Genomic DNA, 27,685 nt, shown 5'->3' on the forward strand with positions numbered 1-27,685 from the left:
AGGCCATGGCAGAGAAATACACAGATTGTTGGAATCAATCTCCTTTTCACAGTCCTAGTCAGCAACCTGAGACTGAATGCAGATGGCATTAGTCTTGAAGTCAGTCTTCATCAGCTGCTTTAAAAGCAAAAGATAAGTTATATACATGCCCTCTATAATCTTAAGGTAAAATGACTCGGCTCCCTATTTACCTACTGAATAGAACTCTAATCCAAATGGTGCTAGTAACATCTGGGAATAATTGATCTCCCCTAAAGTGCTCCAGAACTCTATCTACAGACTCCTCATACAATCTGTAAGAACCCTGGAAAAAATGATGGAGAGCAGGAGAAAGAATACCAGTTGGTTTCCAAATCTCCAAGTTGATTTGGGGCCTAGGACTACAATTTCTATAGCTCTCCAAGAAGTGAAGCAGCATTTCTGAGAGGGTTTTTCTGTGCTTTTCATTTATCCTTGGGTGTGAATGACTGTCAAGTGAAAGAAGAGCTTCTTCGCACCACACACCAATCAAGGTGTTCACAGGAAGTATCATTTTCTCTATTTAATAACATGATCTGTAGGTAGATACATAGAATGAACCCTATAGTCTATTATATATTAAATATAAATAATATTGTAATAATGTATATCATATTAACAAAATATCTAACACACCGGCCATATACTCATTATATAAAAGACTATATACATATATTCTATATATGACATATATAATTCATTAAGACTGATTGATTGAGTAGCATAGCATATTTCTACAAAGAGGAACTTTTTCAAAATTGAACCTCAAGCCTTCAGTTGCAAGGAATGCCATGCTAAAATTTTATTACATTGCAAATAAAAGGACCTATTTTAAGTGAGATTGCTATAAAAGCTCTTATTAAACCCTGACATCAGTGTTTATTTCCACTCCTTAGGGGAGTAATTCAGACTCCAAAGAGGGAAGGCAGGAGCTAAGATTCTACCTTTGAAATCAATGCTGAGTACACAGTATCAAGCCTTAAAAGAATTACAAATATAAAGCAACCACATGGCACATTAGGAACAATTTAAATTTTATTTGGTTTATTTGTTTTTGATAAAGTGTGAGGCTAAAGATTCTGTAGTACCGACTGCCACGAATTAAGCCGTCTGCAAACTTTACACGCTGGTCTACAGCCACTGTCACAGCCAACACACCATGTGTGCTGGAATGATTCAAATAAATGTTTCTCATCAACTTAGTAGAGATCATCTCTATTCCAACAAAATCCAGCCGATCTCAAAACAAGCATGTAAATTTATGTTGCTAATTTTATAAGAGAATTATGCTTCCAAATGTTTCTATGCGGTGGCATGTTCAATATAGAACTGGAGCAACTTGTAAAGCTATCAATAAATCATACCGAATAAAGATCCTTAATTGCCAAAGTTAATAGTTAATAGCTATAGCTCTGCCCTGCCCTTTGAGTTTTTTCATTATTTTCTACTGATGGGGGAGGGGTGGTGATGGTAAAATTTACACATAAAACTATTTAGATAAATCCTTAGCCTTCAGAATCATAGCAAACATTAATGGATCCTTTTTTAAAGATAAAAGTGGACTCTACTCTATATCATTGATTTTGATTTGCCTCTCCTACTGATGGGGGAGGGGTGGTGATGGTAAAATTTACACATAAAACTATTTAGATAAATCCTTAGCCTTCAGAATCATAGCAAACATTAATGGATCCTTTTTTAAAGATAAAAGTGGACTCTACTCTATATCATTGATTTTGATTTGCCTCTCCTCTTGTATTGATATCATTCTCCTTTGACAACAAATGGTAGCAAGACTTGAAGTCAGTTAAGGAAAGCTTTCAAGTTTGTTTGTTGGGCTGTTTGGGCTATTGTAGGCTCTATGGATTTCCAATTAAATTTTAAGTTTGGTTTATAATTTCTTTTTTACAAAAAAAAATGACTGATGTTGCAATGAACCTATAGATTCACTTAGGAAGAATTGCTCTCTTAAATATTATCTTTCAATCCATAAAATGATATGTCTCTCCACTTACTAAAGCCTCTAATTTCTCTACACAATATATTTATTTTTCAGTGGACAGATACTGCATGTCTCTTGTTGAATTTGTTCATAAGAATTTGATGACTTTTGATCATCAAAATGATCTTTGATGCTTTATAAATGGAATTTTTTAATTTCATTTTCCAGTTTGGGGCAGTTAATATACGAAAATACATGGATTTTTATACAGTGATGTTGTGTCCTGAGACCTTGTTAAATTCAACCATTAGAACTAGCAGTCTCTTTGTAGAGTTCTTAAGATTTTCTATGTATATAATCATGTCTTGTGAGTACAGACATCTTTACATCTTTCTTCTGAAATTTTTTCTCCCTCCTTATTATTATATTACTTCTTTCTTGATTATTGCAATAGGTAGGAACTGTAATATAATGTTGAAGAGAAGTGAAGAAAGTAAACATATCTGCTTTACTCCTGATCGTTATGTGTAGGAAAAATTCAGTGTATCAGCATTAAGTCTGATGCTCTTAAGTGGGCTTTTTCAGGTTGAGGAAGTTCCATTTATTCTTAGCTTTCTGAGAACCTTTATTATGAAAGGATGTTAGATTTTATGAAATGCTTTATCTCTAATAAGAGTTTATTTGTTTTTTGATAAAGTGTGAGGCTAAAGATTCTGCCGTACCAACTGCCACAAATTAAGCCATTTATTTTTCTCCTTCATTTTTTCTTAAAGCTGAATTATACTGATTGCTTTTCTAATATTAAACCATTTCTGATAGAAATCCTTATTGATCATGATGGGTTATAACTTTATATTTGCTTGGTTATGCTTGTTAATATGTTGCTAGGGATTTGTGTACCTCTGTTCACTGGGGACACTGGTCTATAAATTTTTATCACCTCTATTGTCACTGTCAAGTGTTGGTACCAGAGTGATAGATACAGGCTGCTGAAAGTGATTGGAAAGTGGTCCTGCCTCCTTTATGTTCTGAAAGCATAAGTGTAGATTTGATGTTTCTTCTACAAAAATCGGATAGAATTTGCTGCAGGCTGCTCGGCCGGGCTGCGTGGGCTCTGGCGAGCTCTGCTCCTGCAGCTGCTCTCACCGAGCACCGCCTGCTGCCTTCCTGCTGGACGCCTCCCTGCTGGGCTGTCAGTGCACGCTGGCTTGCAATCTTGCAAACCAGTTGGGCACAAAAACACAAGCCAGTCAAACTGAAACAAAGTTTTATTTTGTGAGAGGCTGTGTGCGTCCCCTAACAAGCCGGTCCACACACATGTGTCTCTACCGGTGCGGTGGCCCCACTTCCCCCGGAACACCCTCCTACCATCCTTCCCCAACCAATGGGAACTGTCCGGGAGTCCAGTAACTTGAGTTCCCAAACGGGCCTAGGTGAACAGCAGGAGTCCATTTAACATATGAATGTAATACTTTTACAGTGGCTCCTAGCAAGAATTTACCACTGGAACCAGTTTTCATTGTGGGGAAGGCTTTTGATAATGAATTCCATTTCTTTCATAGCTATGGGCACTCAGATTTTCTATTTCATCAGGAGTCAATTTTTTGATTATTAGTCCTCTGAGAAGTGAACAGGAGGTTTACTAGGAGACTGGGTAATACCTGTGAAACCTCAAGGAGCAGAAAGCAGGATTAGATGAGGCCGATCTGATGTCTGTGAGAGGAACAGAGAAGGGAAGTAGATGCAGATCTGGTAAAGTCTCAGTTAACTAGTAAGGAACTCCAAAACCAACATTGCCTTTGTAGGATCCCACAGTGAGCAGAAATGGCCAGAGTCTGGGACCTTCTCCATGCTGACCCACTGGAGACTGTCTGACAAGGGTTCAGTCTTGACTGGATCTTGCATGTGCTCTAGCTAGAAGCTACTAGCTAACTGCTTTCCTGGTGGTTGAGCCAATAAGATCTTTCATGAAGAGAGTTCAAAGCATCTGTTTCCATAGTTAATATATTTAGTAACTTCTGTTTCCCAAAGCCTTTGTCCATTTCATCTAAAAATTAAAATTTTCTGGCATAAAGTTATTCACAATAACATTTTTTTTTTTTTTTTTTTTTTTTTTTTTTTTTGCTGCTAATGTCAGTAGGATCTATAGTGATATACCTCTCTTATTCCTAGTGTTGATATCTGGATTTCTTTTTTTTTTTCTTTCCCCTAAAAAAGTTTGCAAAGTAACTTGGGTTTGACTTTTAATTTTCTCTACTATTTGTTTCTTTTCTATTTCACTGATCACATCTATTTTTATTCTCTTTTTTTTTACTTACTTAGTTCACATTCTTTCCCTGGCTTCCTAAGCTGAAATTTAGACCACTGATTTTTTAAATCTTTATTCTTCTCCAATATAAGCATTTAAGCCTATAAGTTTCCCTCAAACCACTGATTTAGATTCATCAAAAATTCTGGTGTATGTTTTTATTTTCAACACTATCCAGTTAAAAATATTTGGTAATTTCAACTAGGTTGTTCCTTGACTCTCAGGTAATGATGCCAAACATCTTGGAATTTTCAGCTATATGATTGTTACTGATTTCTAATATAAATTCCTTGTGATCCAAGAACATGACTTATATAGTTTCAATCATTTGTAAATTGATTGTCAAGCATATGATCTTTTTGCCAGAGCCTTCAAAAGAATATATATATTTGCTATTGTTCGGTGTGATGCTCTATAAATGGCAATGAAGACCTTCAACAGTATTAATCAGATCTTCTATACCCTTATTGATTTTGCATAATTTTCCTATCAGTTAAGAGACAGTGGCATTAAAATATTCAACTAGGATTATGGGTTTGTCCATTTTCCTTTTTGACCTTCAGTTCCTATTTTGTGTATTTTGAATCCTGATTATTAGGTGCATATGAATTTAACATTTTCATTTTCCTAGTGAATTGACCAATTTTTATTATGTATACCACTTCATCTCTGATAACACATTATCTTTAAATCTTATTCTACCTGATATTAATAAAACTACTTAACTTTGTTATTAGCATTTGCATGGTTTGTTTTTCCATCCTTTTATTTTCAAGCAAGACATGTGTCTATGTGTCCATGTAAGCAGCATATAGCTGAGATCATGCATTTTGTTTTCTGTTTTTTTTTTTTTTTTTTTTTTTTTTTTTTTTGCCGGGGATGGGGGTGGGGGAGGTTCTGACAAGCTAACCCTTTTAATTAATGTGCTTAGTCCTCTTACGTTTATGAACTGAGGTGATTACATTTAAGCCAATCGATTTGTTATTCATTTTTTATCTTTCCGAACTACGTCTTGTGCTCTAGTTCTCTTTTCCTACCTTCAACTGGGCTAATTAAATATTTTTAAACTGGTCTCTTTTATATCCACATCCTTTGTGCTATTTTTGTCATGTATTTTACAACTCCACACATTATAAACCCTGTTAAACAACACTGTAACTTTAGTTTTATGTTACGTGTCTTTTAAAGAAGTCTAAGAAAAAGAAAGAAAAGTGTGCTTTGTCTTTTATACTTATCCACTCATTTACAGTTTCCAGGTTTCTTCACACTCTACTAATAGAACCTGATTTCTAGGTAGTATCAAGTCCATTCAGTCTGAAAATCTTGCTTCATACCTCTTGCAGTATAGATCTGCTGACAATGAACTGTCTTCATTTTCCTTCATCTAAAAGTGTTTTTAGTTCACCATTATTTCCAGAGAGAGTTTTTCTAGTTATAGAATTCTGGCTGACAAGCTCTTTTTCTTTTTTTTTCAGCATTGATTGTTAAGAGGTCCTTCTAGCCTCCATTATTTCCAGTAAAAAGTCAGCCTTTATTCGTGTTTTCAAACTTATGTCGTTATTTTCATTAATAATTTTTTTTCTCTGACTGCTTTCATTTTATCTTTGGAATTCAAAAGTCTGACTATTATCTTTTGAGGTAGAGTTTCCTTTGTATTTATCCCTCTTGGGGGATACACAGAGCTCCTTAGATCTGTTAATTTATGAATTTCAGCAAACTAAATTGTTTTTATATAATTGTTTCCTCAAATATTTTTCTTCCCACTCTTATTCCTCTCCTGTTGGGACTTCAATTAATTATATTTTAGGTCACTTCTTGTTATCTCATAGGTCAAATACTATTTATTTTATCTATTTTCTATTATATGTATATATCTTCAAAGTTACTGACTCTTTTTCTGCCACCTTCAATCTTTATATAATGAATTTTTCATTCTAACTCTTTTACTTTCCAGTTTTAAAATTTACATTTGCTTATTTTTATGTTTTTTGTTTCTCTGATGTTTTAATAACCTTAGTCTCCGTTAAGGTTTCCCAAACGTGCATTCATTATACAGACACTTTTCTTTGGTCTTTTAACATATTTTTAAAAGTTGTTTTAAATTTTTCATCTGCTAAATCCAACACCTAATGTTGGAGTTCTTACAGTCAATTTCTATTATCTGCCTTTTTCATTTTCTTTAACTATAGGTCATCCTTTCCTATTTCTTTGTATACATAGTAAATTTTTTATTGTATACTGCATATTGTGGATAAAACATTGTCAAGGCTCAGAATTCAGTTTCGTTCCTCTAAAAAGAGTGTTGATTTTGTTCTAGCAAAAGGTTACTCAAACTCCAAATTGTGCAGTGAGTGACTCACATCTCTGTTCAATTCTTTAAGTTTCTAGTCATTCATTTTATGGGGCCCTCTGGGTTTCCACAGATATATGTGTGCATTCATGTTTCCATAATCAGTAATATATCTCAGCAGAATTTATATGCAGATGTTTGGTTTTACACAATAAGAGCTTCCTTTCTTTCATGGATTCTCTTTACTGATCAAGCTACTCTTCCGGTTCCAAACTAGTCATTTACCAATGCCAGGGATTTCTGCCACCCCTTGCTACATGGATGAGCAGGTGATCTGGGGCAAAAAGCAGCAAACACACAAATCCCATTCAAGGCCCACCTGTTCTGTCAAGGGATGCCTTCCTTCTAATTTCTGCTTTGCTATCTGGTGCCTTCAAATGGTTGTTTTTAGATGTTCTGTCCACAATATTTAGCCATGATATAGTATCTGTATTTGTGTTCATCTGATTCTCTGATCATTGATTTCTGTCCATGACTGATAAATGGATCACAAACTGTTCAGCACCCCTACATACTAGTCAACTAAAACTATTGGCTGGCAAATTTTTAAGAAATTATTTCAGCTTTAGATCCCCAAATGCCTCTACATTATCAAATTATATGAGGTTGATGGAGAGAAAAAAAGACTTTCATCCTACCTCTACCATCTGATTTTAACCACTGCATTAAGGAAAGAATGGTAATTTGTACTATGTGGTGGATATAAGGGTGGGTAAGAAGCAGTGGGTGTAACATTGAGATTATGACCAAGATAAATGCTCATAAAAGTGGTTTCTACTGCCTTTACCATTAAGTGTTTCTACTATATTAAAAATGTATGCCAAAATAAAATTTAGCTTTACCCTAGAAATGCACTTTATTAGAATTTAATAAACACAAGAGTTCCTGTAACTAATCCTCTTTCTATGTGGGAAGAGTGGGGGAAGGTGAACCCCCTGAGCTCAGTATCACACTAGAGTACATTGAAGGTGCTAAGGATTTTGTCTGAGGGCTTGAGAAATAAGGTCCACATTTTGAGGTGCTGTTCAGTGTTCCTTCTCAAATTGAAATTATCTTGAAATTTCTCAAATTGAAATTAACACTTGGGTTCCAGGGAAATCTGTTCAGCCTACTTAATAGAGTTTGTTAGATCCTATTTGGACTCACCTTGATTAGAGAGTAAGAAAGCTATTCAAGGGGGAAGACTCAGATCTCCAGACACAATTTGCAGGCATTCCACTTAATACATAGATAATCGAGCACTTTCTCAGACCCAGAGCAAATAATTTTCATTCCACAGATCAGTCCTGAATTTTTTTTTAATGTGGATCTTTTTCTTTCTGAGCCATTGAAAAAAATCAAAGACTTTTAACTTTGAACATCACATAGGCCACAAAAAAAGAGAGTTCTGTTTAAAGTAATGCATAAAATTATGCTCAGTATTGCTCCAGGAGAAGGAGAGCAATCCTGATGTGATCATTTAGTGGTTCTAAACCTAAAATGCCCTTTCTACTACAAAGGCAAAAGAGAAGGAAAATAAATTTTTAAAGAACCTGTTTATAAGAACATCAAAAAGAAAGAAAAAAATCATTTACTCAAAATATCTAGCTGCATAGTTATGGAGTTAGGGGACAGGGCTTAATTATACAAAGAAAAAGGAAGTATAAAATTATCCGTATGAATTGATTATATATTCTTACCAAGGCTTCATAATCTTCTGCAATTTCTGGTATCGTCTGCAAAATTTAAAAACAACCGTGTGAGAAGCATGTTTGAAAGCCATGATTTTTACACAAATATATTAAAGAAAACTCAAGACTAGCTGGGCATGATGGTATGTGTTTGTAATCTCAGTGACTCTGAAGGCTGAGGCAGAAGGATGGCAAGTTCTAGGCCAGCCTCAGCAACTTTGAGAGACCCAAAATAAAAAGGGCTGGGGATTTGGGTTAGATCTTTAGGGAGAGAGAGAGAGAGAGAGAGAGAGAGAGAGAGAGAGAGAGAGAGAGAGAGAGAGAGAGAGAGAGAGAAAAGAAAACTACACATTGGATATAGGACAGAGAATCTATTGCCAAGAAAAGCCATTTTATCCATTTTAAAACACCATTCAAAATAATAAATTAGTATTCTTTAATGATAAGAGGCAGTCAAAAGATCAGGATTAAACTACTCTCAAAACTCACTGCATTGAGGTATTGCTAAAGACAATGAGAACACTCTCTTTGGATCAGAATGGGTCTGTTCAATGGTGACCCTTAGGGATAAGAATGCCTACATTTGCAATGAAAAAAGTTAAGCCCAAAAGTACTGGACTAAAAAGAAACAATTTATTATCCTTCATGGTAAAATATCCACTAATCGTACTTTTTCTTAAAAATGTGTGCTTCTTCTAAGGGAAGACACTTCAATTCTTATAATGAGAAATTGTGTCAGACACCAAGATCAAAACTCTGGGAAGAAACCTGCAATGGGTAAACCTGGCTACAACAAGGGACAAGGTACTTAAACAAACCAACAAACGAAAAATCTTGAGAGTACCCGAGTTTCAACAAGATAAGGAAACCAAAGATTTTATTCTGATCAAACCACTTTCCATTCCTCACACCTGCCAGAAGTCTAGCTTTAAATCTGTTGTCTAGCTGCATTAAGGATCCTTCTGTTCCTTCCAACTAGTCATCTCCTATCCCCAAACTCACCTCACCCTAGGCTCCTGTGGAGAGCCTCCCTGACCTTGCATTTCCCTCATTCAGACTGCAGGGGGCACCCGTGTCTGCACACCACAGGCCAGAGGATATCTCACTACCCTGGTTCCCTGAAGGCCAGGGATCTTTACCGTAACTGGCATAACATCAGACACACACAGAGTAGGTACTCAATAAACCGTTGGTGCATGATTCTGTTCTGAAGGCTTCACATTCTCAATCACATAAAATATAACTCCTTCAACACTAAAATAGCTGCATGAAGATGAAAATCTAGTGTTTTGTAAAACGAAAAAAGGTATATAAGGAGTTTTTTTTTTCTCTTTTCTTCCCTTCCCCTCCTTTGACTGCTTTTCTTTTAAAATATTTATTGTTTTTCTTCCTTCCTTCCTTCATCAAAAAACAATTGGCAGAGGGGAAAAAAAATAGGTAACCAGGGGGCAGCTGGCCTGAGCAGAAGCTGGGGACATTTGCAAAAGCCAAACACAAATTTCCACTAAAAGGAACTAGGGGTCCTTGGAGAAATGGCTCATGCCAAGGCCGAGGATAGGAAAGATCTAAATATGCTAGGAACATCTGATTGAGCCAGAAAGCAAAGAAATGCTCAACAAATGATGGGGAAATGGTCAAAAGGACACAGAATCTAGGTTGAAGGAGCTCCTGCCAGCCACATCGGGGACAAGATGAGCATCCCAATAGTCATAGTACTGATAGATGATAGCCACCGAATAAAACAGAACAAATGAGCCCATTTATTATCAAGTGATATGTTGATAAAGTTTCAGAACAAAAGTCCTGGGGGGGAAAACACAGAAATCTGATGTGTATCACTTTCCAATATCTACGATGTCACTATTTTTACCATGGCTGATTTAAAGTACCAACATGACATCTGTGAGCATGAAGCTGGGAAGAGTTGCTGTGCAAAAGCAATACTATTACTGGATGTTGTACAAGCCAGCACTAGCACTCCACTGGAAATCAATATACAAATGAATAGAAACATAGGAGAATGCAGGTCTCTTCCAACAGAGAAGAGGCAACTAGAAAATGGAGAAAAAAATGATAACATCAGAAAAGCCTCCTTTGGAAATTATAATAAGAAGAAGTAAGTTAAATAAGAAAATTAGTGTCAAAACTGGTGGGTGAAATTGGGATGAGGAATTGGATTTTACATGGTTTCCAAGTATCTCCCTACAAATTATTCATAAATTAATTGCAAAAGGTTGGTGGTAAATGTTGCAATGAAGACACCTGAAGATGTTCTGAATCAAGTGGTCAAAGTGAATGTGATTATGACAAAGAGATACCACAGGCCAACAATAGCATACAATGAAAAACAAAAACAAAAATCATCTGCATCAGTGAAATTCCAATCAAGAATACATAATACAGGCTCAATCATGAGAACACATTAGACAAACCTGTCCCCCTCAAAAACATGTGGGGTTCAATGGAAAACTGTGCAGACTATATACATAACCTTCTGGGTTATCAGATTCTGGCTCCGTGCTGCCTTTGAGCTATTTTATAACTCTTGCAAGCCATAGGTAACTAATGGATATATATTTTTGTCCTGTCTGGTACTGATTTAATTGGCTTCCTCCCTGCTGGTGGAAAACCAGTTTGGTCTCCATTTGCAATTCATCTCAACATTCCTTTGCTCCATATAAATTTGTTCTCTTTTGACTTTTCCCTTTGAAATGATTATACCATCTGCTGGTCCCCTCGTATCATATGGGTAAAATTAATTCTTTTAACACATGTCCATTTGTACATCTGTAAGAAAGTCCTAGGTTTACCTTTCCCTGAAAAGGATCCATATCCAATTACCTTTTAACAAATCCAACTGGAGGACAGGCTAACTAGATTGCTAACCTATAATCTTAAAAAAATGTCAAAGTTGTGGAAGAACAGGGTGGAAGGTGCTGCCTGGAGATATATCCTTTATATTAAAAGATGCAATCAGGACAACAGGAAAAAAAAAACTGAGTGACTTCTCTCTAGGTAAAGGACAAATGAGAGTTCTCTATCTTGCAACTTTTCTGCAAGTTAGAAACTATTTTGAAATAAAATGTGTGCACATGCATGAGATATATTAAGTAGTCACTGCAAAGCTTCAAAATAACTTTCTGGCTGGGGGCCCAAGCAACTTCAGGTTTTTCATGCATTCCACCTTGACTAGTGACTCAGTCAGTCCTGGATATTCCTCCCAGACCAGAGTGCAAAAAAAAATACCTGGGCCAAGTCAATATTCCTCACATCTCTATTTGTGCACCCTCACTTTATTTAGATTCTACAGAAGAAGGGAAGTGTTTTTTGTTGTGATATGTGTCTGTTGTTCTAACTGGGATACTCTCTCCCTCCCAGGATATTCTTTTATTTATTTATTTATTTATTTATTTATTTATTTATTTATTTATTTAAAGAAATGTGAGAAGAGAAATGGTTCCTGGAAAGGCTAAGGTTTCACAGTGGCCAGAAACCTCTTGCCCCAGCCCAAGGAATGGTATTCTCTGCATTAGCAGAAGATAATCTCTTCTTGAAACTGGCCTTGTGACCCCTTCTCATTTCCATTACCAGTGAGACTGACAAAGACCCAGAGAGAAAGCAAAGGCTGGTGAGGAGGGGGTAGATCCTGTTTAAGGAATTTTCTGAAGTTGGCCTCTGAGGCCTTTGTGATGCAAATTCTTGGCTGGGCCCCAAAAGGGCTGTTCCAGTTGGGACTCCCTTAGATATGCAGAGAAAAGCCACAAGAAAAAAAAAAAAAAAAAGCAGAGAGAGCTGGGAAGACCAGAGAGTCCTTCAGCTGGGGCTGACTGCAGAAACCACATGGAGCAGGCTTCTTTCTGGCTCAGTCTGGGAGCTTGTTTGCTACTCCCAGTGGTCTCTGAGGAGGTGAAACTTTCTAGGTATGAGCAGGGCTGAGCTGCTAGGCTCAGTAGTTGGCTGATCCGTCTGGCCTGGCCTGGACCTCCCAGAACAGCCTGAACTTACAAATACACCAGGTTCTCAGAAGCAATGGTATGAGTTGAAACTGACAGTCTGACTGTAGCATTTAAGTTTATTTCAAAAAAAGAAATTCACCTTTTGGGTGAAGACACAAATAGTCAGAACTGTCATATGCATCTCTGTATTCTTCCCACATACCTCCCTCTACCCCTCACAGGCCTAGCCCAGTGTCAGAAATACTGCTCAGCACTAAGAACATACGCTTTGCTCAATGAATAAAACTACAAACCCATTTTCAAGTGTGGGTGCGAAGCAACAAAGCTACAGCAGCATGCAGCATGTGTTAAGTGCCACCTCAAGTTTCACAATACCTAAAAACTGGAAACAGCTATGTTTCATGTCAAGAAAAGAAAATTCGAATAATGAAAGTTTAACATGAGACTATTCTTGTGTTGTAATGGCAACAATCTTTATACACACATGCAATATACCTATATATAGCATCAGTCAGTCTTCTGAAACATACATGACAGAGTGGATGGGGGCTAATTATTTACACAATTAGTGTTGTTCCTTTTGAAGACAATTACTTAAGGATTTTCTCTATCACTAAAATGATTATAAGACTCTTTTACACTATTCCTGACTCAGCCAAACTTTGGAGAAATGACCTCAATCAAACAAATAAATCAGCACTTATATATTCCCTAGATGAATGGGAACTCCTCAAACACCTCCCTGCTGTTTTTCCTCGAAAAACTAGAAAATCTGTAGGAATTCCAGCCCAGTATTGATCAGGGTATTAGAAATGGATATATTCTTATACAAATGGGAAAGTACAAATTAGAACATTCTGGCAAGCTCCTAGGCTGTTCTGATTTTAAAACAGCTTTAAAATGTAGATATCCTCTGAGTCAAGAATTTTAATCCAACAAAATAATTTCAACAGTCACTCAGATTTTGCTAAAAGGAACACTGACTTGAGGATATTCAGAAAACACCCTGAAAACGATATAAAGGCCCTAGGAGAAGGGGACTAGTTAACTCTACTGTGTACATACTTCCAATTATATTATGTATCAGCTGTACCTCAACAAAGCTGTAAAATGAAATAACATGCAGGCCATGTAGGCAATAAAGCTGGAAAGAGTAATATTTAATGATATGAGTCTATTGTTAGATATAAAAAGCAGGTAGGTTATAAAGAGTATGAATATTATAACTCTATTTTTATAAATTCTGTGCCTAACTGTGTATTTAAAAGGATATATGTTAAGGATATACACCAAGATATTAAACGCGCTTGTCTGTGGAAGAGGAAATGACAGATTATTTACCTTCTGTTTATTTACATATTCTTAACAATAAATCTGATCTTGTGTTAAGGAATGAAGGTTAATTTTTAAAAGACTGTCCAAGTTCTTTGGAAATCCATGGATTTCAACTTCCTCTCTGTGGATACCACTGCCCAGGGCGGTGCCAGAGCTTACTCATTTCCCCTCCGCATCATTCTCTCATCACGTTGCCACGCGGGAAGGAAACTGCTAGTGCTCTGCCCTTTGGTTCTTGGACAGGTTCCACTGTTCTCTGCCCTCAGTGATGACTGGCCATTTAACAGGACAGGGTACAGAGTAAACTGCCCAATTATCTGTGTGCATGGAGGCACAAAGAATGTCAAGCTGTGTTAAAACCCAAAGAACAGACAGAAACTTGAAGTTGCAGGTAAAAAAATAAATAAATAAATAAGTAAAATTCAAATCAAATATATCATTTCTGAAAATGTTTTGATAGCCATCTCTTTTGTGAAACACTGTACATTCCTTCATATTCCTCACCTTGCTTTGGTGGAACACGTTTCCACACTTTCGTTTCCCCACCTATGTTTCAATCAGAAACTAGGAATGGGATTTCGAAATTCCACAAGGATGGAAAAATTGAATTCAGGCTTTCAGCACTTTCAGTACCATGCTCTGCCAAAAGGATACTTCCCTGTTGCTCCTTGGTGGCTGATTTGGTCCCTTGGCCCTCCTGGTGCCAGCGGGAGAGAGACTTTGAAAGCACAGCCTTAGGTCATGAAAAGCAGGTAAGAAATCTCTGAATCTCATTATTATTAAAAGTAAGGAGAAAACTGCCAGCTGTGTTTCTTCAGTGTTTCCTAAAAATTTCCACAGGTCCAGCTCGGGAAGTCTCCACCTTCCCCAGCTGATGTCTGCCCAGGAGTCGTGACTCACTGCCTTCCTGACTGCAGAATCTAGTAAATTCCTATGTTTTTTTTTATTCCAAAGGTTTCCTACCAATTAATTAAGACGTCAGTGGAAGTTTAATTGAAAAGCCAGGTTTCCTTATGAGAAAAGCATCTTTCTCTTTTCTTTTTTAATCTGAGCAAGAGATCAGAAAAACGAGCCATCTCTTGGAATGAGATGCAGCCCTGGCAGAAGGAAGAGGCCTCAGGATCCATCCCTCAAAAGCAGCATCATTCTGAAATTAGGTAAAACAGTGAGAAGACACCAAAGGTGACCCAGAGAGATGCCATTCCTTCCCACAAACAGAATGTGATTGTGAGAGAAAAATGCAAAACAGAATTTGTCCAAGATCTTGGTGTTGTGCTCTGTTTACCAATCTAGAACATGGACAGATGTATGGAATTGCAATGGTTTATTGATGAATATAAATAGTTAAAATGTTAACATGCTAACAGGTGGAATGGTATGATTAACATAAGAAAACTGAATATTCACATTCTCTCGTGATGTACGTGTACAACATGAAAACCTGAGTCAGATCTGCTCTCCACAGAACCCAGATCCTGGGTCTCAGGGATGGTGAGCTTTGAGGCAGTTCTATAGGTGGAGATGAGTTATAAGATAAAATAACAGGACTGATAGAAAGTAAGAATGTCAACAAGACAAATGTACATTATGAATTGGTACTGTTTTTCTTTTAAAACAAAAGTAGAAGTGTGACTTTGGTAAGAGTCATGGTCTGAATTCACGTTGATGCTCTAAGCTTTAGTACTTCAGGATGGGACTGTATTTGGAGATGGGACATTGAAAAAGGTGATTAAATTCAAATTCGGCCCTTAGGAAGTCTGCCCTAATCCAATTCTACCAGTAACCCTTTAAGAGGAGAAAAATTTGTACACAAAGAGCCCCTGGTTCACATGCACACAGGGAAGCCCACATGAAGACACAGGGAGAAGGCAGCCACCTGCAAGTCTCCGAGGAAGACCTCAGAAGAAGCGAACTCTGGGGATCCCTTGACCTTGAACTTCCAACCTCCAGGATGGTGAGAAAAAATGTGTGTGATTTAAGTCACCAGTTTGTGACACTGTGCTATGGCATCCTTAGCAGACTAATGCAATGAGATTGTGAAAAAGGAAAGCAAGCGCCTAGCCCTGTAACAACATCTTCTTTGTCAAAATACACAACTTCCAGTCTCTGGTGCCACTGAAACTCACCACACTACTGCGTTCCACATGCATGTCACGCAGACCCCTGCTTCCATGTCTTTATTATTAAAACTGTAATTATGATGGCTATTCTTTTAAACTCAGAAGTATTTACACAGTATCACTACGAATATTCGAGTCCCTGGATACCTAGGCATCTGTCGCAGAGCCACCTACAGTGAACAGTTGTCATTCCACCTGGCACACTGCCCTTGACATAGCAGTGACTGGTACTTAGGTGGATCCATAAATGTGGTAACATTTTTCTATTTTAGTTTAACATATTAGTAAATGTCACTGAGGCTGAAGCCCCAAGGGTCACTGTCCACCCGGCAGTGGTGGGCAGGCAGCGCAGGTTACCACAGCTGGCAGCACCTGCAGTAATCCTCAATCAACAGGGAAGGTATTTATAACCACGGCTCCTACTCCTCCTCTGCCCACTAGAAACAAGGATGAAAGGGCTGACACTCTAGGTTTCCCCTTGAACTTCTGCTACAGACAGAACCCTTTTTATCCTTTTCCTCTGTCCAGGCCTTGGATCTCTGAACTCATTTTTATTGAATTCCTCCTAGCTGTCCCAAGCTTTACCTCCACTTAGAGCAACCACTTTGGATTCTGGAAACACTCAGAATTTGAGCTTCCCCATCCCACTCCAAGGTGATGTACTCTAAAACTTTCATGAGCAAACTTTTAGTCACCATTAAAACAAAACAAAACAAAAACTGGTACCTATCTACAATTGACCTTTTTCCAGACCATCCAAGCAGTTAGCATTCTTGGATTTGATGTGCATTTTTTTCCCTATTCAGTTTTAGACATTTTTTCCTACTTTTCTGTATGTCAAGATTCCCAGTGCAAACTCTAAAGATCATTCTTATATGGGACCTATCCCCAGTATTGTAAAACATACTGTTTTTAAATGAGAAGAAAAGTATCTTTTACTAGTGCCAAATGTGGTGGATAAACAAAGTCAAGCATAGGCCAGGAAGGAAGGGATCAGAGAGGGAGGAGAGAAGGGACCCAGACAGGTTCCCAACAGGTACAGTCATCAGTTCGTTCTTCACATCCCTAGGTACTAAAGAGAGATGTAAACAGCCCAGGATTAAATCTCAATCCTCTATGGCATTTTTTTTCCTAATACATGCCTATCCCAATCTTACACATATTAATATGCAACTGATTCAGCCATTTCTCAAGCCCATAGCACCCCTCCCTGTGAACAGGGACAGCTCCTTGTCCATCCTCCCTGGGCATTCAGTGGTCAGGGGAGTTGTCTGCCCATACATGTAATAGCTGGACTCTCCTGGCTCCTTATTCCACCCAGAGAATCAAAGCCTTCCCTGAGGAGGTGAGTTCTCCTACCAGAAATGCTGGTCCCTCTCTATCATGAAGGAACCTGAGTTCCTGCACAGCCCAATTCACCAACGTAGCCTCTGAGAGACCCTTTGATATTAAACGGCTGCAGCTTCTAGCCTCCTACCCTCAGCAGGAACTATATCCAATGGAGGTCTGTCTGTATCATAGTGTCCACCCTTTTTTGAAAAGCAAGGTTCAAGTCTTTGAAAATTTTCCCACTCCCCACTCTTTCACATACAGTAGGCATTAAATAAATATTTACTGCATTTAATTTTAAATAATTAATGACATGTATTTGATTATTCAAATGTTAATAAAAAATAAACTCCAGAGTGATATCTTGCCCTTGTTTAATACTCTGCAACATAAATAGATGGAATCAGGGAAAGGAAGTTTCCTTAGAGATAGGAAAGAGATATGAGAGATTAATATTCTGTAGAATTATAATTTTAGTGTTGTTAAGGACCACAGGTGTAATGACCTAATTTTTTTCCTCCAAAATACAAAACTTCAGGCATTTGTGGATTACTGCTATGCCTCAGATACTGGCCAGTTGGTGAGTAAAGGACATAGAGTTGCTGAAATTACAAATACATCCTCTAGCTATTATCGTGTGTGTGTGTGTGTGTGTGTGTGTGTGTGTGTGTTACAGAGATTTACTACTAAGATACATCTCCAACTTTTTGTTTTTCTTTTTGAGATCAGGCCTCACTAACTTTTGAGGTCAACCTCAAAATTGCAATCCTCCTGCCTCAGCCTCCTGAGTCTCTGGAATTACAGGCATGCATCATGGAGCCCAACTCCTAGCTACTATCTTAAAAGCCATTTTCTCCTAAGTCTAGAAATTTCTGAGCTTTTAAAGTAGAAACTGCAAACACAGGGAATTTAACAAACATCCAAAATGCTGGAACAACTAGGACAGAGTTTGGGTAAAGGATGCTTACTCAGTGCCGCTTTCAACCATCTGGGTGAGGAGAGAGATGCCGTCCAGGTTTATAAACTCCTGGGCAAAGGTGACATCCCGGGAGAGGCTGGCCAGGTCCTTCAGGGCCTCCAGTTTGGCGTCCATGCTTGACGACTGGATTCGTTCATGGAGCTGCTGGGCATTTTGAGCCTCAAGGGGGGCAAAAACAAAGGGAACATTGTTCAAAAAGGAAAGCACAACAGCACAAAAAAAATAATAATATCTCCATGAGAAATACAGACACGGAGGTCCCAAATATGAATGCACACTGTAGAGTAGGCATCTCAAAGGCAGGTTCCTCCTGCAGAGACTCCACCTCCATTCCCTTGGCAGTGGGCACCAGGAGCCTTCTTTTGATAGAACTTGTCATTTCCATTTCAAGGAACAGCAGGGCAAGAGCACCGGGATATTAAAGCAGCAGAAACCAAACAGTGGCGTGGCAGAGAGGAGGGAGAGTCACGGTGGAATGTTTACTTTGTAAGTAAAATTATTATCTGGAAGTGACAAAAAGCTATCTGCTCAGTTAAGCAATCAGACAAATGCAAAGGGCACGCTGGCCCATTCTGTCAGGGCTCTGAGCAACAACTACATACTACATCCTGAAGTTTCGTTAGACACCCAAACCACCTTTCCAGGCTACTGAAAATCTTGCAGCAGGAAGTGCTGCCTGCAAATCCAATTTTCAACAACATGTGTTTCACAGCATTGGCTACCTTCTGTGCAAACTTAAAACAAAATAATCAAGAAAGCCAAATGAACAGCTATGCCTAGGACTGCAGTTCTCCTTGGTATGGCGTCTGCATTCGGCTTCTACATGCAGGAGAGAAAGGCCAGGGTGGACTCTGGATGATGTGTAGTTTATGTGTCTCATTCGTTCACATTAAGACAAGGTTTCTATACCAATTTTCAGTTGGGACAGGAAATAAGAAAAATGTTTTTTTTTTTTTTGTAATAGAAATAACTGAACATCTGTTGTAGTTATTTAACTCAAAATTGCAGTGGTTTAAGTACTCTGCCATCTTCACATTCTCCTTCTCAGTCAAGGTTTCTAGACCTACTTTTCAATTGTGGCAGGAAATAAGAAAAATAATTTTTTCTTAATAGAAATAACTGAACATCTGCTGTCGTTATTTAACTCACAATTGCAGTGGTTCAAGTACTCTGCCATCTTCACCTTCTCCTTCTCGGGTACTCACTTCCTCCTTTGCAACTCTATTGTGCCTTAGAGAAAAGGGAAGGTGGGGTCTGCAAAGTTTTGGATGCAGTTTGACCCCAAAGGGTCCATATGCTGGAAGTGTGGTCGCTATCTGGACATGTTAAGAAGTGGTAGGATCTTTAAGAGGTAAAATTTAGGGAAAGGTCATTACTGGCCCCTCCCTGCTCAAGTTCTGGCTTCCTGTCCCACCTTGTGATCTCTCTTTACAGGCTGTCTCCACCATGGCTTCCACCATGAGGTCCTCACCAGAGATGAGCTAACTGCCCATACCATGCCCTTGAACCTCCAGAATGGTGAGCTAAACAAACCTCTTTTCTTTGCAAGTTATCTAGTGTCAGGTATTTCATTATAGTCACAGAAAACAGACTAATACAGGGTATTTGACCCCAATGATGAGATTTCTTTCCTAAATGAAGGACACTCTATGGACTAGGAGAGGGTTAGACTGCAGAGGAGAAGCAGGGAATCCATAAAGATCATGAGAGCAAAAGGACTCTAACACAACAGGCCCCACAGAAACAGCCTCACCCTCCTGGACCATTTCCCTTCACTGACACCCGTAAGCAACTCCCATGGAGATAAGTAGATTTACCCAGGACATCAATGTAATTCTTTAGTAACCATGCCAAGGATGAACACATGAACCATCACTTGGTCAGAGATAGCCTAGAATCTCCCATTTTATTATAACAAAGACAGATACTTTGCACCAGATACTAGAAAGAAGGAGGAGGAGAGTGAGAACACTCCTTACAGATTCACTGATTTCCAAATAACTGCAAAGGCCCTCAAATACTAAATGCCAAAATTTGTTAAAGAGACAGTAGAAAGCTGAGTGAGAACTTTATTTACCTTTTAAAACTGTTTAAAGGTACATGATTAGCAAAAATTTTCATGGATATATAGCATTCCAATGGATATTTCTAATGGATACAATAATATTGAACTATAATAGTTGACCCAAGTGTATCACCTCAATTTCCTTGGAAAATATACTTTTTTTCCAAGTAGGAAATCTGCATTTACTATACAGATTATGATAAAAAGTACTCAAAAATTCATTGTTATTATTAAAGATAACTAACAGGGTTTGGTGATGTTAAAACTGTGTGTCTCTGATTGTGTCACCTAGCACTTTTGATGAGCCACTGTTCTAAATACTATCATTAAGTAATTTATTTCATATGCATAACAGTCCTACCACCTAAGTACTTTCATTTTATTAATTTAATAAAGAAAACTGAAGCCACAAAAAGGTTAAGTAACTTGCCCAAGGTCACACAGATGATCAGTATTTAAACTAAGATAAAACCAAGGCCGCTGGACCCTAGAGAACCATGCTCTAAACAGTGGGTTTCAATTGTTGCATGCACAAGAATTACCTGGAAAACTTGTTAAAACACAGATCCCTAGGCCACCTCTGGAGTTTCTTGTTTCTACAGCTTGAGGTGGGGCCCCCCAAATTACATGCTGAACAAACTCCCAGGTGCTGCTGATGCTTCTGGTCCCTAATCATATGCTGAGACCTACTGCTCTAAATCACTGAGGACATTGCATCTTGCAGAGATGATGGAATGTGTATCTCTGATTGTGCCTTCCAATTACCACCTCATTTTCCCCAGCTGGGGCACAATGAGCCCATCAGGATTTACTGTACCAAAAAAAAGAAAATCTAGTTGTTCTTGTAAAGGCTATGCATTTCTCAGAAAGAACTTTTGCTAAGAAAATAATGGGAAAAAAGGTCAATTAGATGGAAGCGAGGCAAATGGAATTTATGAGACCATTCCTTTCTACTTCATTTGTCTGCCTTTGACATGTTACCTACTTTAGAGTAAATAAATAAGTAAAATTTAAAATAAGTGAAAAGATACAACAGAAACTTGAAAAGGACAAATGTCCCAAACAGAGGAATCGAGACCAAACAGTCCCAAATCCCAAGACTGCTAAGGGGTTGCTGCTATGGAATTAAACTATTTTAGCAAGGCAATCACACATCAGAGTAGCAAAGCAATACCCTGCCTTGTTGGCTTCTCAGCCAGGAAGTCACACTAAAACCAGTATTCAAGGTCCTCCAGATGGTGCCCAACTGCAACATTCAAAGGTCATAAGATGCAACAGCTTGAAACGTTCCTATGGAGCCTTCTCTCCTCCTGGCCCTCCTGGCCCGGGTGTCTGAGTATGTGTCCTGTTCTCAGGGTGCTGTTTTGAGTGTTCCCAGCAGGCCTTGATCCTTCCCGTGGTATCATGATCTAGGGAGGCAACTCTTCTTAAAGGTGTAGGATTCCCATGGGGTTTGCTTGGGGATATGCTTTCCTCTTTGTTTCAGAACCACTGGAGGACACATCATCAATGAGAATCAGGTACCTTGGCCAGCAAGGTGAGTCACCTTGAAAGGCTCCCTGAATTAGGAGCAACTTCCTTCCAACTCTGTCCCTGGCTGCTCTGGAGCCTTGGTGAACTTCTCTCCACCTTCATTTTCCCCATCAGTAGGTACAGGGAGGAACTGTGATGGGATCATGGTTAAGGTTTCCTGCAACCCACAGAGTGACAGATTACTTCCCACCTGGGCAAGAACCCCATCAAGGAGTCTGCCAAGAGAAAGTGTTCCAGGTGAGTCTCCAACATGGCTTTGAATCAAAATATTATGTCAAGCTGCTGGGACATCGTTAATGTAATATATTTTCAGTTGGAACCAGAACTGATATGTATTCTTTTTGTCTTCTCTAAACAATTGGGGTAGAAATAAATACAAAATAAAAGGGAATAAACGTTTTTATGATTAAAATGTTTGTATTAGCAAGAAAAATTTATATTTTGGACACCAATTATTGTAGACCCCTTTAGATTTAATTTTACTTGGCCTCTACTCAGACAAAATCTTTATATAATTATTGATTTGAAAACAGTGCCAACCCCCCAAAATCTCCAAATACTAATTTATCAAATACTTCCAGAAAGCTTACTCTGAGCCTGGCACCGTCTTGTACATTGCAACAGACAAGACAATCAAATTTCTCGACTTCCTGGGGCTGACCCATTTTCCGGTGGGAGACGAACAATTTTTTTTTAATTAGGAATAAAAAAATCAATACAATATTGCTAAGTTTCATTGCAAAAATCTAAAACGGAGGGACATGATAGAAAGTGACTGGTGGCTTCTTTAGATGGGGTGGTTTTCAGGGTCAAGCTATCTAAGGAAGTAGCATTCATGCAGTGATCTGAGGAACAGAGAGCCAAACACACTGAGGAGGGGGAAGTATCCTGGGATGTAGGAATGATTAGCACAGAAATCTCTTTAGGTAACATAAGCCTGGCATGTCTGGAGGGACAGAGGACCAGTATGTGTGGAGTTAGTGGGCAAAGGGCAGAGAAGAGGGAGAAAGGATGGAGAAAAGATAAGGAAGATGTGCTAGGGTGTTCTGGAGCATGCAAAGATAGGGGAGTTCTGGTTGGTGCTGTGTTTCCCTTCAGTGATGCATTTAAACATCTGCAACAGAAACCTGGAGCACTGAGTGGGAGCACCTAAAACAGCATTTATATGCACACTAGAAGCCCTGTTCAATAGAACAATGGTGAAACACTCAGGACACAGGATGAAATAAATGGAATTAAAAATCAAACTTTCAGAGAATGTAAGACACCATAGGTGCAGCCTCATGACAGAATAATAGAGAAATATATTTTATTATTTGTGAAGGCAGGGCTGTATGTATGCAAGGCTGTGTGGATCCGTTAGAATCAAAACTCCAGGAGAGGAAACTTGTTAGATTTGCTCTCAACACTATATTCCCAGCATCTAAAACAGTGCTTGGCACTTACTAGGAGTTTAAAGAAAAGTCACCAAATGAATGAATAAGTAAATGGATATATATATTCATGTATGCACACATATATTCATATATTTGCATACAAATAACCAAAGAAGGCAAATCAAGATGGCTTATGCTTATTGATGAATCATAATATTTCACAAAATTTTCTTTGTAGTAAGCATAATTTTTTCCATAATGTTAAATTTTTTTTCCATAAAGATTCTATTTTTATATTTGAGAAGAAAGAACATTACTAAAACGTAAGGTGGCAACCAGTTGTGGTGTTGCACTCCTGTGATTCTATCCACTTGGGAGGTGGAGGCAGGAAGAACACAAGTTTGAGGCCAGCCTCAAACTTAGCAAGACCCTATCTCAAAGTAAAAAACAAAAAGGGTTAGGCATGCAGATCAGTGACAAAGAGCCCCTGGGTTCACTCAATCCCCAGTACCAGAAAAAAACAAGTTAATAAAATGACCTTACTTCCAACTTTTTTCAACCAATCAGCACACCATACACACACACACACACACACACACACACACACACAGCATCTTAAAGTTGTGTAAGTGACTGTATCCAATAGTAATTTTTCTGGTATTGTTCTAAGGACAGAAAACAAGTTTCACTTAGGGTCACTCAAACAGCTGGAGGTGGCTGCCTCCTATTCAGGAAAGGGAACAGTTCTGGGCCCTGGTCCAGGTAGAAGCAGCCCACGGGGGATCAAGTAGTAGCCACAGGAAGAAGTACTGGTGTGTGGGTTCTGAAAACTTACCACCTCTGTTCTTGAAGGGTCTAGTTAAAATCACCCCCAGGAACTTCCAGCATGGTTCTGGGTCCATGATACCCTTTAAAAAGTGACTTTTAAGTCCATAAGCTCAACAGATATTCTCAGATATTTTGCACCTCATAATGACCAGCAATCTAACTTTACTTCCCTAGAATATTTATAAAAGATTCCTTCACATCTTTCCTTCTCTCCACAAGCCTCCCCTAGCTCCTGCCCCTACCTTCCCCTGCCAGCTCACATTCTATTGAGGAAATCAGAGCAAGCAGTCAGGAGCTCTCACTTCTAAGAGCACCTGCTCCTCAGCGCTTCGCTCATGCTCTGCCTCCTCCTGATACTAAGCACCAAGCGCCCCATTTCCTGCCAGAGATCAGCCTGTCCCCTGGGCTGCGAAGCCTTCCTCCTCTTTACCTTCTCCAGCAGTCTACTTCAAAAATTATCCCTCTTGCTTCTGTATCATGGGATTCTCTCTCTCTCTCTGCAGTTGATGGCTTCCAGCTGCAAAACTCTCCAATGGTTCTTATCTTACAAAACAAACAAAAATGTCCACACACCTCCATCCATCCCAGTTCCCCTCCTGCTGTCCCTCATTTCACTGCTCAGAAAAAGCTGTGCAGGGAGGAGTGGCTCTGAAGTCCCTGCCTCCACTCCACTCCACATCCTCCCTCTCCAATGAGGCCTCCATGCCCAGTCCTACAGGCAGGGTCTCCAGGGTGCTATCAATACCCAAGAGGGCAGGTCCAGGGGTCACTTCCCTCATCTAGTCTTCCTCATAGGCCCCACAGTTTTCCACATACCAAAGTCCTTTCTCCTCCCTGGAACTCCTTTTCTCTGTGGCTGACTTCTCTGAACTTGACAGTGCCCAGAGGGCTCTATGCTGAGCCCACTCCCCCACCTTCCCTGTGGTGAGTCCTCTAGCCAACAGCTTGAAAGAACATTTGCACGGTCGTGGCTGGCACACCTGTCTCTCTCCAGGCTGCTCAACGTGGCACGTACGGGAACGGCCTAGCTGACGTGTCCTCACAGGCACAGAATGAGCAGCTCAAATTCTTCAACACAGCGCTCTCAAACCTTCTATTCTAGGAAACAGCGTCCTGTTTGGCAAAATGTCAGGAGTATCCTGGAATATTTCCTCGAGGCCCATATCATGATGCCCTGCTGTCTCACTCTCTAAAACACCCCTTCTAACCCTCCACATCCTGACAAGACAGGAGGCCCCGGCCATCTGCCTGGACCATCATCAGAAACTCCCAACATGTCCCTTTGCTATCCCTACAATATGTTCTTGGGTAGCAGCCTTCACCGGCTTCTTCTCCCGGAGTTAGGCTTCCTAGAGCAAGGGCAAGAAAAAGAATCTAAGCCATTTTACAGCCTTTTTTAGTTTCTCAAACCAGTCGAAAAAAAAAATTTGAAAAGTCATAAACTGCTAATGGTCTTATTGTTAAGAATCTCTGAGAACCTGAATCCTCTGAGTGACTGAGATAATATCGTTTTTCTTATTAATGGAGGAACTAGCCCCAAAAATCCCTGTGACAGGCACTCTGACCTAGATAATTCTCTTACTGGTTCCCCAAACATGAGGGAGCAGACAGGAAGGATTAGGCTTCGAGCTGAGAAAGCAACAGAAAGTTACTTAATGAGCAGCTGGTTCTATGTCCACAGGGGCCAAGTCGAGGAATAATGGGCAAGAAGAATTCAGTTCGTATACTTCTGAGGCTCTTCAGAAAAATCTTAGTTTGGAACACTGAAATAGGCTGTATAAATTGGCATTTATACTCTGACTCCACAGCAGGTTTTCTACTCACGCTTTGATTGCCTAGCAGTATAGATTTTCATCTCTTTTAAGACAGGGGTTGAGCTTTTCTCTTTTACAGGTATATTTATCACCTGTCTTTGGGGGCAATTTCCTTATTCATTCATAAAGGATCCAGTAAATAAAGGCATTAGCCCTCTATCATGCTTTTTTTTTTTTTTTTACTTTGTGTCTGGAATTCATTCCAATCATAAAGGTTTGAGAGGGTGTTTGGTTTTTTTTTTTTTTTTTTAAGTTTTTTGGTAGTCAAATTTATTGATCTTTTTCTTTATGACTTCTGGGCTTCATGCCCTATTTGGAAAGGTTCTCTCCACTCCAAGCCCCCCCCCAAAAAAATAGATGCATTGTGAGGACTTTTTAAAACAAAAATTTCAGCAGGGCACACGGTGGTGCACGCCTGTAATTCTAGCTGCTACGGAGGCTGAGGCAAGAGGATAGTGAGTTCAAGGCCAGCCTCAGCAATGGTGAGGCACTAAGCAACTCAGTGAGATCCTGTCTCTAAATAAAATACAAAAAAAGGGCTGGATGTGGCTCAGTGTTTGAGTGCCCCTGAGTTCAATCCCTGGTACCCCCCCCAAAAAAAAAAATTCAGAAAGTGAAAACAACGCTCTGGTAATACAAACAGCTACCAAAACCTGTTTAAAAATATGTCTCAGATTTGACTTCCATAGTTGTGATCACGGAAGGGAAGGAGACAGACACGTGGCTCAACTGCCCAGTTCAAAGCTCCCCAGCTCCGAACTGCTTGAAGCGTACACACATGTGCACACATTCCACAGATGTGGTCCTATCTATAGTTTTATGATGCTGTGGAGACAGATAAAGATAGGATGCCAGAAAGATACGTGCTTAGGATGGTCACTTGAGAGGACGGCCAGTGCAGCAAAGGATCGCCAGCCAAGTACAAGGGTTTTCACGAGAAAAATAGTACAAGTTGTTCATTTAGATCTTTTTGTATTAACACTCTACTTCCTTAAGAAAAAAAACTGTTCTGTGATAAAGAGTGACCAAAAAAACCCAAAAAAACTCACAGACCACTTTTGCCAAAGTGGACATAAAATAGCACAGCTACACTTTGCCAAAGAATGGAGCTTGTACATCTGTGTAAATGTGTTGGTGTGAATGTGTGGGGGGTGTGTGTGTGTGTGTGTGTGTTCTTATCTAGGTGCAGGAAGAGTTCAACTGTGGCAGATGTAGGGAATTTAAAAACTAGTATAATACACATCTACTGGTTTCCTTATGACACTCTAACACTGCCTAACAAATTTGATGGAGTAGTTTTTTAAAAATAGATTCTTATTGTGCGTGTAAAAAGTGAAAGAGCATTTGTGACCTATATTTTTCATGCGATTATACACAAAATAATTTTAAAATCTACTAGTAATAAATGAAGTTTACAGAATCCAAGTACCTTGCTATAGAGTTATTCTCAGTTCTAGACTCTGTGACCACAGCCACACCACAAGGCAACCGGTCTAAGTGCAGAATTCTGGGCCCCATTCATAGACCTCCTAACTCAGCCTCCCTGTCAAGAACCAGATATGAGCATTTTTTTAAATATATATATTTTTTAGTTGTAGTTGGACAGAATGACTTTATTTTATTTATTTTTATTTGGTACTGATTATTGAACCAGTGCCTCGCATGTACTAGATGAGCACTCTACCACTGAACCACAGCCCCCAGCCCCCAGATATGAGCATTTTTAAAGTTCCACCACTGATCCAGGTTTGGGGCCACTGCCCTAGGAAATGCAAACCAGTCTTGTATAGGTAGACTCCCATTGTTAGGTATCACTTAATAATCAGCAGTGGAACACAAAACCAATAACAAAACAGGGTCAAGGGTTTCTTTGAATTGCCTTTAATGAATAATTGAGTAACCTGTAGAAAAAAACCACAGGTGTACTAACCCTAAGGATAAACAGGTGGAAACAAACAGAATCAATGAAGAAATACATCAAGAAGGAAAGATCTACTGGAATCACTGTATACTTAGGATTTATGGCTGTAAGTTTCTTAATGTATTTCACAAGGAAGATTAG

The 27,685-nt window shown here is 39.1% G+C and overlaps 1 protein-coding gene across 1 annotated transcript in view; it reads right to left on the reverse strand.

The window, feature by feature from the left end:
• Positions 1-27,685, reverse strand: part of Elmo1 (engulfment and cell motility 1) — a 559,102-nt gene that overhangs the window by 359,703 nt on the left and 171,714 nt on the right. The window contains exons 6-7 of the mRNA XM_026387606.2: positions 17,997-18,166; positions 8,298-8,333 (exon numbers count right to left, since the gene is read on the reverse strand). Of these exons, the coding sequence (XP_026243391.1) occupies positions 8,298-8,333; positions 17,997-18,166 (206 nt within the window). The remainder of the gene's footprint in view (positions 1-8,297; positions 8,334-17,996; positions 18,167-27,685) is intronic.

Source organism: Urocitellus parryii, chromosome 3 (genome assembly GCF_045843805.1).
Source record: "Urocitellus parryii isolate mUroPar1 chromosome 3, mUroPar1.hap1, whole genome shotgun sequence".
NCBI classification, from domain to species: Eukaryota; Metazoa; Chordata; class Mammalia; order Rodentia; family Sciuridae; genus Urocitellus; species Urocitellus parryii.